The 13,974-nt window shown below is 44.0% G+C and overlaps 2 protein-coding genes across 2 annotated transcripts in view; both read right to left on the reverse strand.

Moving 5' to 3' along the window:
• LOC143535355 (leucine--tRNA ligase, cytoplasmic-like) overlaps positions 1–13,974 on the reverse strand; it is a 129,453-nt gene that overhangs the window by 59,671 nt on the left and 55,808 nt on the right. The gene's annotated exons all lie outside the window — the stretch shown is intronic.
• LOC143535330 (mitochondrial import inner membrane translocase subunit TIM23-1-like) lies at positions 414–1,022 on the reverse strand. The gene has a single exon (XM_077029614.1). The coding sequence runs from the start codon at positions 989–991 to the stop codon at positions 428–430; it is 564 nt and encodes a 187-aa protein (XP_076885729.1). The 5' UTR covers positions 992–1,022; the 3' UTR covers positions 414–427.

A 13,974-nucleotide genomic window follows, 5' to 3' on the forward strand; every position in this document is an offset into this window, starting at 1 on the left:
TTGGGTTTTTGTTAAGAGGCAATATGGACCAAAAGAGACAGCTTATAGACTTAAAACGAGTATGTTGTAATTTTTTCAAGTAAGAATTATGAAAACCGGTTTCATGTTTACTACAAATGAGATTTATCAACTTCAAAAAAACAGCAAACACACCACTTAGGCCTTGTGATCTTTACATCACCAAAACACCATTATTCAAAAACAAACTTCACTAATACTAACATCTATATAACAAACAAGCTGCTGCATAAAACTGTAATAGAACATGCATATCAATGTCAACATGACTTTATTTGCCACCAAACCCTTCCTGTATTAAACACTAACACAGTACTCATTATAAAGGGCACAACAAAATTATGAAGCTCCCTAACCTTTTCTAAACTCTTGATCAACCAAAACTCGACTCAACCGATCACGACAACCCTCAAATCGGCACATACCTCTTCAAAACCTGCTTCCCAGCAACCCCTAACCCCACCAAAATCCCACCAACTGCTCCCGCCACCGCAGCCGACCTAATCCCACTCGCCGCCCTATAAACCACCCCCGTACCCAACCCGGCCACCACACTATTAATAACATCATCCGTACCCCTCACCGCAACCATCCCGCTCTCCATCCCCGCATACAACAACCCAATCACACCCGCCCGGTTCCCGTACCTCCTCCCCCACTCTCCCGACCCATTCAGTATCCTATTAACCCTAATTTTCGCCGTGTCTGCGGTTTCAAAGGTTTTGACGGCGGTTGTGCAGCCTTTTCCGGCGCCGGCAACGGCTCCGGCGAGGTAGCCGATGCCGGTGTAGTAGGTTAAGTTTTCACCCCATGAACGGCGTTGAGCGATGGATTCTTCTTGGAAGAGGTATTGGGGAGATGTGGGGAGTTTGTATAGGGGGGTTTGTGTGGGTATTTGGAGGTCTTTGTAAGGGTTGTAGAGACGACGGTTGTGGTGGTGATCGTCGTCGTATTGGTTGTGATTTGACGACATGTTGGAATTAGGGTTTGGGTTTGAGTGTGGTGAGAATGTGATTATTGTGGGAAGAGAGGCGGTGGTTAAAACCCACGCCAAGATTCTCTCGGGTTATAGGGGTTTAATATCGAGGATTTTAGGTGTAAGTGAAAAATGTCGGGCTACGTCACTGATTTTAGGCGTAAGTGAAAAACATTAGGTCACGTCACTAGATTTAAATATGGAGTTTATCATTAGCTTTTTCCTATAAACACGTAATTGTATAGCCTTTTTCTTTTGGGGGTGGTGATCAAAACCTATGCGAAGGTTCTATGAGTTTGTGGCGTTAAGAGTGGTGTAATGTTGAGGATTTTAGGCGTGAGTGAAAAACATTCGGTCACGCCACTACATGTAGATATAGAGTTTATTATTAACTTTTCTCTATAAACACGTAATGAATTAACCTTTTCTTTTGAACAACCAAAATTTTATTAATAAACTTCATAATCTAGCAAAAAGCTAAAAGCTGATCAACATACCACAACACCAAACTTACAAGCAAAATTTTAAAACGTTAAGTTACACCGTGTAACATCCCGAAATTTCCAAAATGATATTAATTATATTACTTAATAATAGAGGGAAAGTTTACTCGGGTTATCGGGAAATAAATAAATAGAGTAGGAGTTGGTATGGGTCGGGCTAGTGTTGGGTAATGGATATGAGTTATGGACTTGGGTTATGAAAGAAGGAAGGAGAGTCCATGGGCTTAAGCCCATGATCCCTAAATATAAATACCATTAATCACCCTTTAATCCTCATTCTCACATATTCCATACACACACGACCCGAACCAAGATCCGAAGGCGAAAACCCGAGCTTGTTGGTGCTGGAACGTTGTGACGGACCAAAACAACATCAAGGCTTAACCGTGTTCGTAGTTCGACTCGTTCAAGGTACGTTTATAGTTAGAAATCGTTCGTGTAGGTTCGGGTTGATTTGAGAAATGATAAATCTGAGTTTGTATGGTAAAAACGAATCCAACAAAGCTAATCTTACTGAAAATGGTTATGATTTGATGGGTTAATCGATTGATAAAAAGAACCCGTAACCTATATGCCTAAATCGCACCCTTTAAACATCGATGTTAGGTCGAATTGATGGTTGGGGTTTGTAGGCGCTGGTCAGACGATCCCGTGGGTACCTAAATCGAGTTATTTGGTTAAGAAACGAAGGTGATTAAGGGATTTAAGAACGAACAGTAGCTGCAGAAGACAACTTCGCCTGCAAGCTAAGTTCGCCTGATGAACTTCGCCTGCAAGCTAAGTTCGCCTGATGACAACTTCGCCTAAAGCCAAGTTCGCCTGATGACAACTTCGCCTAAAGCCAAGTTCGCCTGATGACAACTTCGCCTAAAGCCAAGTTCGCCTAAGGTTTAACTTCGCCTAAAGCTAAGTTCGCCTAAGGTTTAACTTCGCCTAAAGTCAAGTTCGATTAGAGAATAGATTAAAACGATAAGTAAAAGTAAGCTAATACTAGGCCACCAGATTAGATCAGGCGAGTATTGATACGTGTAACTTATACAGTCAGCCGAGCTCAGTTAAAGAAGGGATTTACAACTATCAGAGGAAGAAGCAGAGTTCAGGTGAGTTTCTAGCCTCATTCCTTGTTATGTTTTCGGGGCTGTGTGCATACTCGATGTGTTGTTAATACATTTATCCTAAGTGATAAGTGTATGCTATATGTGATATATGTGATGGATATGAATGATTGCTTGTCGGTACGCGAACGATCTTCGGATATTGCGCGTACTGTCAGGTTAAAAATAAAGGTACGAATATTATATATCGAAGATGTATGAATATTACAAATGAATACTTGTCGGGGCGTGAACGATCTTCGGATATTGCACGTAACGACAAGGGGTATGGTTGTTAAATGAAGGATGTAAAGAACACCTAGAATGTTTTTATGCTATAATGTAATTATTGTATATGTGAAGTATGTGTATACAGGTACACGAATGGTATGTGAGTTCTACGTTCGACATAGTAAGTTAGGATGGCAAATCCCTCTAGCTTCTGTCGGACATAGACTCGGATGGTGATGGCGTAGTTAAGGACTGCGAGCCTTATACGTGATGTAGATGATAGATATAAACGTAGATAGAGACGGTAGGCCTTATACGTGTTATAGGAGATAGACGCCAACGTAGATAAGGACGGCGGACCTTATACGTAACGTAGATAAGGACTGCGGACCTTATACGTAATATAGGTAGGCGTCAGCACAGGAAAGGACTGTGGACCTTATACGTGCTTTAGCATGGGGGAGGACTGCGGACCTCGTACGTGCTATGAATTAGGTTGCAACATAGGGAAGGATCGTGGACCTTGTACGTGTTGTGGATGTATGATGGTATAGAGAAGGATAGCGGACCTTGTACGTACCATAAATGGTGAACATAGGTAAGGACGGCGGACCTTTAGTGTTCACGACCTTGAGTACAGGTATAGACGGCGGACTATGAACGTACTCTCGGTAGACTGAGGTTAGTGATTGTAGATATGTATGTACGTATGGTAGTAAGTATGTATGTAGAACAGAAGGGTAATTGGTTAAGTATGTATATGTATCTTCAGATATGTATGTATGTGTATGTATTGTGTGGCGTCCGATTAACTAGAACTCACTCAGCGTAGCTGACTTTTAGTATGCACGCAGGTGAGTAGGATGAGGCAGCTCGCTTGAGGAGACACGTGGCACTGAATAAGAGGCTGGCATCGGAAGACTCAAGACGTTTAAGTTAATGTTCGTTAATTTTGAAAGACAAAATGATGTTTTAAGACAAGACGTGTTTTGTTATGAAAGGTTTTATGAAAGTTTTTATATTCCGCGAATGTTTTAATTAACTCTGATATTTAGAACTGCGTTTATGAGTAAATCCAACGCTAAAGTAGGGCTACCGGTGTCGGGGCCTTACAAGTTGGTATCAGAGCAAAGTTCGAGAGATTTAAGCATCCTACATGCTTAGACTCGAACAGAGAATGGGGTTTAAGTAAGAAAAGAAAGAAGATGCCAGTTCAAGAATGCCATGTGTCGCTCAAGCAAGATCAGTAAAGGTAAAGTGTATGATTAAATGATATATGTTAATGAGAAAGAAAAGATACGTGAACGGCAGGGATAGGAATAATTGATTGTTTGATTTGACTAACTGCTTAAGTAGAACCAGCACAAATAGACTCATAAAGGGAAGTGTATAGGACACGGAAAGCAACGTGATCAGCTAGTCACAGCTGGCCACTGTTATTACCTGTTAGCCTTGCTATCCTTGTTCTAAATAGTTCCTTGAGTGATGATGTTTGTGTTTTCCCTTTTAGAATACTAATGGCTGGAGCTGGAGAATTTGTTGGAACTGGGGGTCGCACTGGACGTCGTGGCAGGCCTCGTCTTGTCCGGCAACCCTCGGTAGAAGAAGCTTCCCACGCCGAAGATGAAGGAAGCGCAGCTGGAGGAGACCAGAACAACAACGAAGAGGTTCAACTTAGCCCTGCAGTTCAAGCAGCCATTGTTCAAGCTGTAGTTGTTGCTGTGAAGAACCTGAATCCCGAAAGATCTGCGGGAAGCCGTGAACGAACTGCTGAAGGGGCAGGTGGTGATGGTAGAAAGGATGGGGAAGGAGAAAGAGAGGCCTCGAGTGAGGATAAATCTGTGAAGGTCGATGACAGGAAAAGAGGCCAAGATGGGTGCAACTATAAGTCCTTCAAAGGATGCGACCCGCCAAAGCTGACTGGGTTGGGAGACGCAATCGCTACTCTCCAATGGATAACCACTATGGACAAGATTATCCGCATTAGCGAATGCCGTCCCGACCAAGCTGTGGGGTATGCTACTCAGTCATTTGAGGAAGAAGCTATGTATTGGTGGGAAAGTGTGGAGCAGAGAAAGACTAGGGATGAGATCAAGGCTTTGAGATGGGACGATCTGAAAGAGTTGGTGATGAAGAAGTTTTGTGCAGATGCCGAGGTTGAAAGGACGGAGATGAAGTTCCTGAATTTAAAGGCCGGTACGATGACGCATCGTGAGTATACTACTGAATTCAACCGACTATCTAGGTTGGTACCTGATATGGTTGACACTGAGGTCCAGAGAATCAAATGTTATGTGAGGGGATTGCCACAAAAAGTCCGCATGTTAGTCAAGGCAAATAAACCTGCTACTTTTGACTCTGCTGTTGAACTTGCAGAAGTGGTTTATGCTGACCTGGCTGAGGACGATGTGGTTGTGGCATCTGCCCTGATCCGACCCGACCCAGGTACCCGTTTCTCTGACCCGATCTCCTTTTATGATTTAATATTTATACTTATATTTTACTTTTAATAATAATGTATTTTCCTTCCCGCCTCTTTCTCTCTCTTTCTTTCCGCCGTCCCGTCCCTCTTCCTTCTCTCTTTCCGCCTTCTTTTCCCTCTTGTCGCCGTCCCGCCCTTACGCATTGTTTCCCTCTTTTTCTTCTAACTCTTTGCTTGTCCTTTGTTCCTTCCCGCCTAAGGTTGTCTGCGCAGCTCCACGCGCCAGACTCCTTACAAGGAAGCCTGCGTGAAGACCATCTGTTCCAGCGATACGCGAGACGAACTCTTCTCGCAGCGCGCTAAGAATTGTAATTCTTCTCGCAGCGCGCGAAGAACGGTAGTTCTTCCCGCGACGCGCTAAGGATTTGTAGTTCTCGCAGCGCGCTAAGGATCGTAGTTCATCCCTCGACGCGCGAAGAATTTTAGTTCTTCCCGCGGCGCGCGAGGAATTATAGTTCCTCCCGCGGCGCGCTAAGAAATGTGATTCTTCCCGCGGCGCGCCTTAGCCTTCTCGCGCTAAACCCTTTGAGTTTTCTTCTGTTTAATCTAGCCGTTTGCTTTTGTGTTGTCTTATCTTTTGAGCTGTTAACCTAATCTGCTTTATGTCTGAAAAGTTACTTTCGGCGCAGCATGCGCACCAACCCCATTGGTTGGCAGATAAAGTGACTGACATAATCTTTTGAGATCTGCTTTTGCCATGCTTGACCAGTACCTTTTTCTGAACCGCCCATGCCTTTTTTACTGTTCCCTGTCAGCTTTATCTTGCCCCCTGCAGCTGCCATATCTTTTGATATCTTTTGTTATCTTTTGTTTTGTCTTGTTCTGTTTGTCTTGGAATCTTTTCCCCTTTTTCTGGATTTATGTCTCCTAGGGTTTCTCTATAAATAATAATAATATTTTCATAACACTACACACACAAACACTTAATCTCTCCTGTTCTCTTGCTCCTTGCTCTCTCTGCCGCCTCCTCTCTGCCTCCGTCTTCCTCCCTGTTCTGCCCTGCTTTTCCGGTAATATATATATTATATATAATAATTTACTCATTAATTATGCTAACTTATAATCAAGACTTAAAACAAATCATTAAAACAATAATCTTAATTATAGGTTAACCTGTGCTTGTTTAAAGTTGGTTCTTGCTTTATCTTACACCGCATCGTTTATCAAGTGAGTAATCTCGTACCTAATCCCTTTTTATTTTTACTGTTTTGGGATGTTCATGTGTTCGTACAAACTTAGAGTCTTAAACTTGTTTATGAACTTTAGTCGCGCAGTATCCCATGTGTTGAGGACGTTTACTTGGCTGTTATTTGTATGTGTGTATCATTAACCGCTTTGTTCGGCCTATTCCGCAGTTTTCATGGATCCATTAGATGAACACGGGAGACCTATCGTTTACGGTTTTCTTTGTTTACACTTGCACAGATGTTTTCTCGTTTTTGTGCTCAATTGGGAGCACGGATTGAACTATGAACTATGAGCTATGATCTATTTAGGCTTGATCACAATCTGATTGCACCCTTGTTAAACACCAGACATACACGTGTTGCGCGCAGATTTATTGTTATCTATGTATTGTATTAAACTTGATTTCTCACCAACACGCAAGTGTTTGACGTTTATTTTAACACATGTTCAGGTTTGCAGTAGCTGTTTTGGAGCTTGTGGACACGTAGGAAGTTTTCTTTATTTTGGACCTAGATTAAAATGTATCAAGACAAGTTTTTGCTGTTCGAATATTATGATTTATAATATATTGATTTATGATGTTTTATGTTATCTTGTTTACTTTGCGCGTGCGCGAATGAATGTATTTATTAAATATTGACACCCAATAGTGTCACGAGTAATGAAACAATATGTGGCGCCCCGATGTATAATCCGCCTTTGGTCGGGGTGTTAAAGATTGGTATCAGAGCTCGTTGACTTTAGGATAGGTGGTTAGACGTAACGGCCTAGAATACCTAAGAGTCCCTTCTCGCGCATGAGAGAATTCTCATGTTTGCGCGCTTATTGTTAATTACTCGTTGTTTATGAATATGCTCGCGCTTGCGCAGTATATGATTTTATGTTTTATTCCGCGATATTTCGATTTTTGTTGAATTTCGATTTTTATTGATTTTACTTACATATTCGTTTGTTGGATTTGAAAATCCGGAAAGTCATGGTGATACATGAATAGTTGATTTTCAATTTCCATTTACGATTATGTTCTGAGGTTGGAGACTTGAAAAGTCATGGTGATACATGAATTGTCGACCTCCAATACTCATTTTCTTGTATATTTTGTATTGAAGATTGAAAAGTCATGGTGATACATGAATCGTCAATCCCCAATACTCGTTTGCTCGTATATTTTAAAATTGGGAATTCGGAAAGTCATGGTGATACATGAATTGTCGATTCTTGATTCGAGTTTGTTACCTTTATTAAGTCTGCATTTAGGGTCATTTATTTTACTTTAACTTTTAACAGTAACTGACTCCGCGAAACCAAGCTTTATAAGATTAAACTTTGTGCTAAAACCAAGATATTAACTAAAATTAAAATTTTTATAGAATGCCTCCGCTATCTCGCCGATTTCAGAGAAGAGAAGCCTCGCGCATGCGTAGACAGCAACGTTCCCAGGAAATGGCCGCCGCAATAGCCCAAGCTTTGAGCCAAAATAATACCTCCAGTTATAACATTAAGTCCTTTAACGCGGGTAACCCTCCAAAGTTCACAGGTCTTGAAGGAGCCACCGTGATGCTCCAGTGGCTTGAGAAGATAGAAAACACTTTCCTCCACACCCAATGCCCCTCAGACAAACGAACCCTGTATGCTTCCAGTGTCCTGGAATCTAGAGCGCTTACATGGTGGAATGGAATAGCTCATGCGCGTGGCGCAGAGGCTGCTTCTAGCATGACATGGGAGGAATTCAAGGAAATTCTTACGCGAGAATTCTGCCCTCCCAACGAAGTTAAGCGCCTGGAGGAGGAATTTTGGAATCTTAAGCAGTACAGCGGTGAAGCGCGCGAGTACGCGACGCGCTTCCATGAACTAAGCCTGCTTGTCCCTCACCTTGTTACCCCTTCCCGCCGAGCCATAGAGAAATTCCTTGGGGGTCTCCCCATGGAAATTCAAGATTCTGTATGGGCCAGAAACCCAGTAACCCTCTCTGACGCCATCGAGTTGGCCGCTGTGCTCAGCGACAACCATGTCAGAGCAGGAACCCTGTTCCTGCGGGGAATAGAAAAGACCAAACTCACCAAGACTGTTCCTGAACCAACTGAAACCAAACCAGAACCCTCAAACCGTAACAACCTCAAGCGCAGGCGCAAGGCCTATGCGCTTACCAGCCCACCCATAGTCCAGCAACCCGCATACCAACCTCCAGTTTATGCGCCTAACCCACTGTCAGCCTACCCAACACCTCCTGTAGTCCACAACTATGCCTTAACCAATCCCGCACTCCCTGCCCCGCCTCCTAAGAAACCTTACACAGGAAACCAACCCTTTTGCCCAACCTGTAGACTTCACCACCCAACCCAAACCCCGTGTCGACAATGTAACCGATGTGGCCGCGTTGGTCATTCTGCTGAATACTGTAGAGTCCCTTCCGCCAACCCAATTGCGCCAACACCATCAGTCTACCCGCAGAACCCACAACTAACCTACCAAAACCCACGACCCAGGTCGTGCTATAACTGCGGTGATCCCAGTCATTTCCGGAACGCGTGCCCGAGACTACAAGTGCAAATCACACAAGCGAATCCGGTGAACCAGATTTCGAACCAAGTGACACGCGGACGAGCTTTTAACATAACCGCGCACCAAGCGCAAGCGAATCATGACGTAGTTAATGGTACATTTTTGCTTAACGGATTTTATGCTTCTGTACTTTTTGATACTGGCGCCGATCGAAGTTTTATTTCTCGCGCGTTTGAGCAGAAGCTTGCGCGACCGCGCAGCGATTTAAAAGAAAATTTTTCAGTCGAATTGGCTAACGGTGAAACTGTTTTAATTAACTCGGTGATTAAAGATTGCACGCTTAACCTTAACGAAAACGATTTCCTGATCGACCTCATCCCCATGCCTCTTGGGAGCTTTGATGTTATTGTTGGAATGGACTGGCTCTCGAATAATCGCGCCGAAGTTATTTGCGCCAAGAAGTTGATTCGCATTCCTCGAGAAAATGGTGATCTTCACATCTACGGCGAAAAACCCTCCCGCGGTCTTAAACTTATGTCTTGCGCCGAAGCCCGAAGACTCATGCGAAAAAGGTGTATTGCATTCTTAGCCCATGTGGTCAAACCTGCTGAAGAGAAGAAGCTTCGCGATATCCCTGTTGTGCGTGATTTTCCTGAAGTTTTTCCTGATGATCTTCCTGGTGTCCCTCCCGCTCGTGAAGTCGAGTTCCGTATTGATCTTGTCCCTGGTGCTTCCCCCGTAGCTAAATCTCCTTATCGTCTTGCACCCGCTGAGATGCAAGAATTGGCAAGCCAACTTCAAGAGTTGACTGCTAAAGGATTCATTCGCCCTAGCTCTTCGCCCTGGGGTGCTCCGGTGTTGTTCGTTAAAAAGAAAGATGGATCGTTTCGCATGTGTATAGATTACCGCGAGTTGAACAAACTCACCATTAAGAACCGGTATCCCTTACCGCGTATTGACGACCTCTTCGATCAACTCCAAGGTGCCTCTTGTTTTTCCAAGATCGATCTCCGCTCTGGCTATCACCAGTTGCGCATCCGCGATGAGGATGTTCCGAAGACTGCTTTTCGAACTCGTTATGGCCATTTTGAATTCTTGGTCATGTCCTTCGGTTTAACCAACGCACCCGCCGTTTTCATGGATCTAATGAATCGGGTGTGTAGGCCTTTCTTGGATAAATTCGTGATTGTGTTTATCGATGATGTTCTGGTGTATTCTAAGACCAAGGCCGAGCATGAGCAACATCTCCGATTGGTATTGCAAAAGCTTAGAGCTGAGCAACTCTATGCTAAGCTTTCCAAGTGCGAATTCTGGTCTGATGAAGTACAGTTTCTTGGTCATGTTGTGAACAAGATGGGTATTCATGTCGACCCATCCAAAATTGAAGCAATCAAGAACTGGATTACGCCATCCTCTCCTTCCGAAATCCGTTCCTTTCTGGGCTTAGCTGGTTATTACCGGCGCTTCATTTCGAACTTCTCGAAGATCGCTTTGCCTTTAACAGCTCTAACGCACAAAGGTAAACCGTATATTTGGGGCTCGAAGCAAGAAGAAGCCTTTCTAACGCTCAAGCGTTTGTTGTGTGAAGCTCCTGTTCTTGCGCTACCTGAGGGTAATGATGATTTTGTCGTGTACTGCGATGCCTCCAACCAAGGTCTCGGTTGTGTTCTTATGCAACGAGGCAAGGTTATCGCTTACGCATCAAGGCAACTTAAGGTTCATGAAAAGAATTATACAACTCACGACCTCGAACTTGGTGCAGTTGTTTTTGCCATGAAGATCTGGAGACACTACCTTTATGGTACTAAGTGTATCCTCTACACTGACCATAAAAGCCTTCAGCATATCTTTGATCAGAAGGAACTTAACATGAGACAACGCCGATGGAACGAACTCATCAGCGATTACGATTGTGAGATCCGGTATCATCCTGGTAAGGCTAATGTGGTAGCCGATGCGCTCAGCCGAAAACCCTGCCAGCTTAACTGTATCTTGCCGCGCACCCAGCTTCACTTCGCGCCGATTCAAAGCAACCTTGAATCGCGTATTCGTGACGCGCAGCGCGCATCCATCAGTAATGGTAACCTTCGCGCCGAGTTAGCGTGTGGCGCGGAAGCACTCTTTGTCCCTAATCTGAGTGGAATTCTCTGCTATCTCAATCGCATCTGGATTCCCTTTGATGAGAATCTTCGCGCCGATATCCTGTGTGAAGCGCACAAATCTCGGTATTCTATTCATCCTGGCGCTGATAAGATGTACAAGGATTTGCGCATTACTTATTGGTGGCCCGGTATGAAAAAGGATATTGCTGTGTTCGTAGCTAAATGCCTGACTTGTTCTAAAGTAAAAGCTGAACACCAACGCCCATCTGGTTTGCTCGAACAACCTGAAATTCCTACGTGGAAATGGGAATGTGTAGCGATGGACTTTATTACCAAGTTACCTTTGACAGCAAGCAAACATGATAGCATTTGGGTAATAGTGGATCGTTTGACTAAGTCTGCTCACTTTCTGCCCATTCGTGAAAACTACCGTGTTGAGCACCTCGCGCAGCTTTATGTCAAGGAAATCGTCTGCCGCCATGGTACTCCTTTGAGCATCATATCCGATCGCGATGGCCGTTTTATATCTCGCTTTTGGAAATCTCTCCAATCTGCGCTAGGAACTCGCTTGGACATGAGTACGGCATATCATCCTCAGACTGACGGTCAGTCTGAGCGAACTATTCAAACTCTTGAGGATATGCTCCGATCTTGTGTTCTTGATTTTGGAGGTAATTGGGATTCACACCTGCCTTTGATCGAGTTCTCTTATAATAACAGCTATCATTCCAGTATTGGTATGGCCCCATTTGAAGCACTTTACGGTCGTAAGTGCCGCTCCCCGATCTGTTGGAGCGAAGTGGGTGAAACTCAAATCACAGGACCCGAACTTGTTCAAGAGACAACCGATAAAATCGCCAAGATCCGTGATCATCTGCTGACTGCCCGAAGCCGACAGAAGAGTTACGCAGATCGCAGGCGAAAGCCTCTCGAATTTCAAGTTGATGATCTTGTTCTCCTCAAAGTGTCGCCTTGGAAAGGTGTCGTCCGCTTTGGGAAGAAAGGTAAGCTTGCTCCTCGATATGTTGGACCATTTAAGATTCTCGCGCGTGTAGGAAAAGTTGCCTACAGACTTGACCTGCCACCCGCTCTCAGTAATGTGCATCCAACGTTCCATGTATCCAATCTCAAGAAGTGTTTAGCTGACGAGAACCTTCACATTCCACTTGATGAAGTTCAAGTTGATGAAACTATGCATTTCGTTGAGAAGCCTGTTGAGATTATGGATCGCGAGGTTAAGCAAACCAAGCGCAGTCGTATCCCTATTGTTAAAGTTCGCTGGGAGTCCAAGCGCGGAGCCGAGTTTACATGGGAAAGGGAAGATCAAATGAAGATCAAGTACCCGCACCTGTTCTCTGCGCAACCTACTTCGAGATAAATTTCGGGACGAAATTTCTTAAAGTAGGGGAGACTGTGGCATCTGCCCTGATCCGACCCGACCCAGGTACCCGTTTCTCTGACCCGATCTCCTTTTATGATTTAATATTTATACTTATATTTTACTTTTAATAATAATGTATTTTCCTTCCCGCCTCTTTCTCTCTCTTTCTTTCCGCCGTCCCGTCCCTCTTCCTTCTCTCTTTCCGCCTTCTTTTCCCTCTTGTCGCCGTCCCGCCCTTACGCCTTGTTTCCCTCTTTTTCTTCTAACTCTTTGCTTGTCCTTTGTTCCTTCCCGCCTAAGGTTGTCTACGCAGCTCCACGCGCCAGACTCCTTACAAGGAAGCCTGCGTGAAGACCATCTGTTCCAGCGATACGCGAGACGAACTCTTCTCGCAGCGCGCTAAGAATTGTAATTCTTCTCGCAGCGCGCGAAGAACGGTAGTTCTTCCCGCGACGCGCTAAGGATTTGTAGTTCTTCCCGCGACGCGCTAAGGATTTGTAGTTCTCGCAGCGCGCTAAGGATCGTAGTTCATCCCTCGACGCGCGAAGAATTTTAGTTCTTCCCGCGGCGCGCGAGGAATTATAGTTCCTCCCGCGGCGCGCTAAGAAATGTGATTCTTCCCGCGGCGCGCCTTAGCCTTCTCGCGCTAAACCCTTTGAGTTTTCTTCTGTTTAATCTAGCCGTTTGCTTTTGTGTTGTCTTATCTTTTGAGCTGTTAACCTAATCTGCTTTATGTCTGAAAAGTTACTTTCGGCGCAGCATGCGCACCAACCCCATTGGTTGGCAGATAAAGTGACTGACATAATCTTTTGAGATCTGCTTTTGCCATGCTTGACCAGTACCTTTTTCTGAACCGCCCATGCCTTTTTTACTGTTCCCTGTCAGCTTTATCTTGCCCCCTGCAGCTGCCATATCTTTTGATATCTTTTGTTATCTTTTGTTTTGTCTTGTTCTGTTTGTCTTGGAATCTTTTCCCCTTTTTCTGGATTTATGTCTCCTAGGGTTTCTCTATAAATAATAATAATATTTTCATAACACTACACACACAAACACTTAATCTCTCCTGTTCTCTTGCTCCTTGCTCTCTCTGCCGCCTCCTCTCTGCCTCCGTCTTCCTCCCTGTTCTGCCCTGCTTTTCCGGTAATATATATATTATATATAATAATTTACTCATTAATTATGCTAACTTATAATCAAGACTTAAAACAAATCATTAAAACAATAATCTTAATTATAGGTTAACCTGTGCTTGTTTAAAGTTGGTTCTTGCTTTATCTTACACCGCATCGTTTATCAAGTGAGTAATCTCGTACCTAATCCCTTTTTATTTTTACTGTTTTGGGATGTTCATGTGTTCGTACAAACTTAGAGTCTTAAACTTGTTTATGAACTTTAGTCGCGCAGTATCCCATGTGTTGAGGACGTTTACTTGGCTGTTATTTGTATGTGTGTATCATTAACCGCTTTGTTCGGCCTATTCCGCAGTTTTCATGGATC

The sequence above is a fragment of the Bidens hawaiensis genome, unplaced genomic scaffold, assembly GCF_021521415.1.
Source record: "Bidens hawaiensis isolate Kalapana, Puna unplaced genomic scaffold, B.hawaiensis_p1.1 tig00010467_1, whole genome shotgun sequence".
NCBI lineage: Eukaryota > Viridiplantae > Streptophyta > Magnoliopsida > Asterales > Asteraceae > Bidens > Bidens hawaiensis.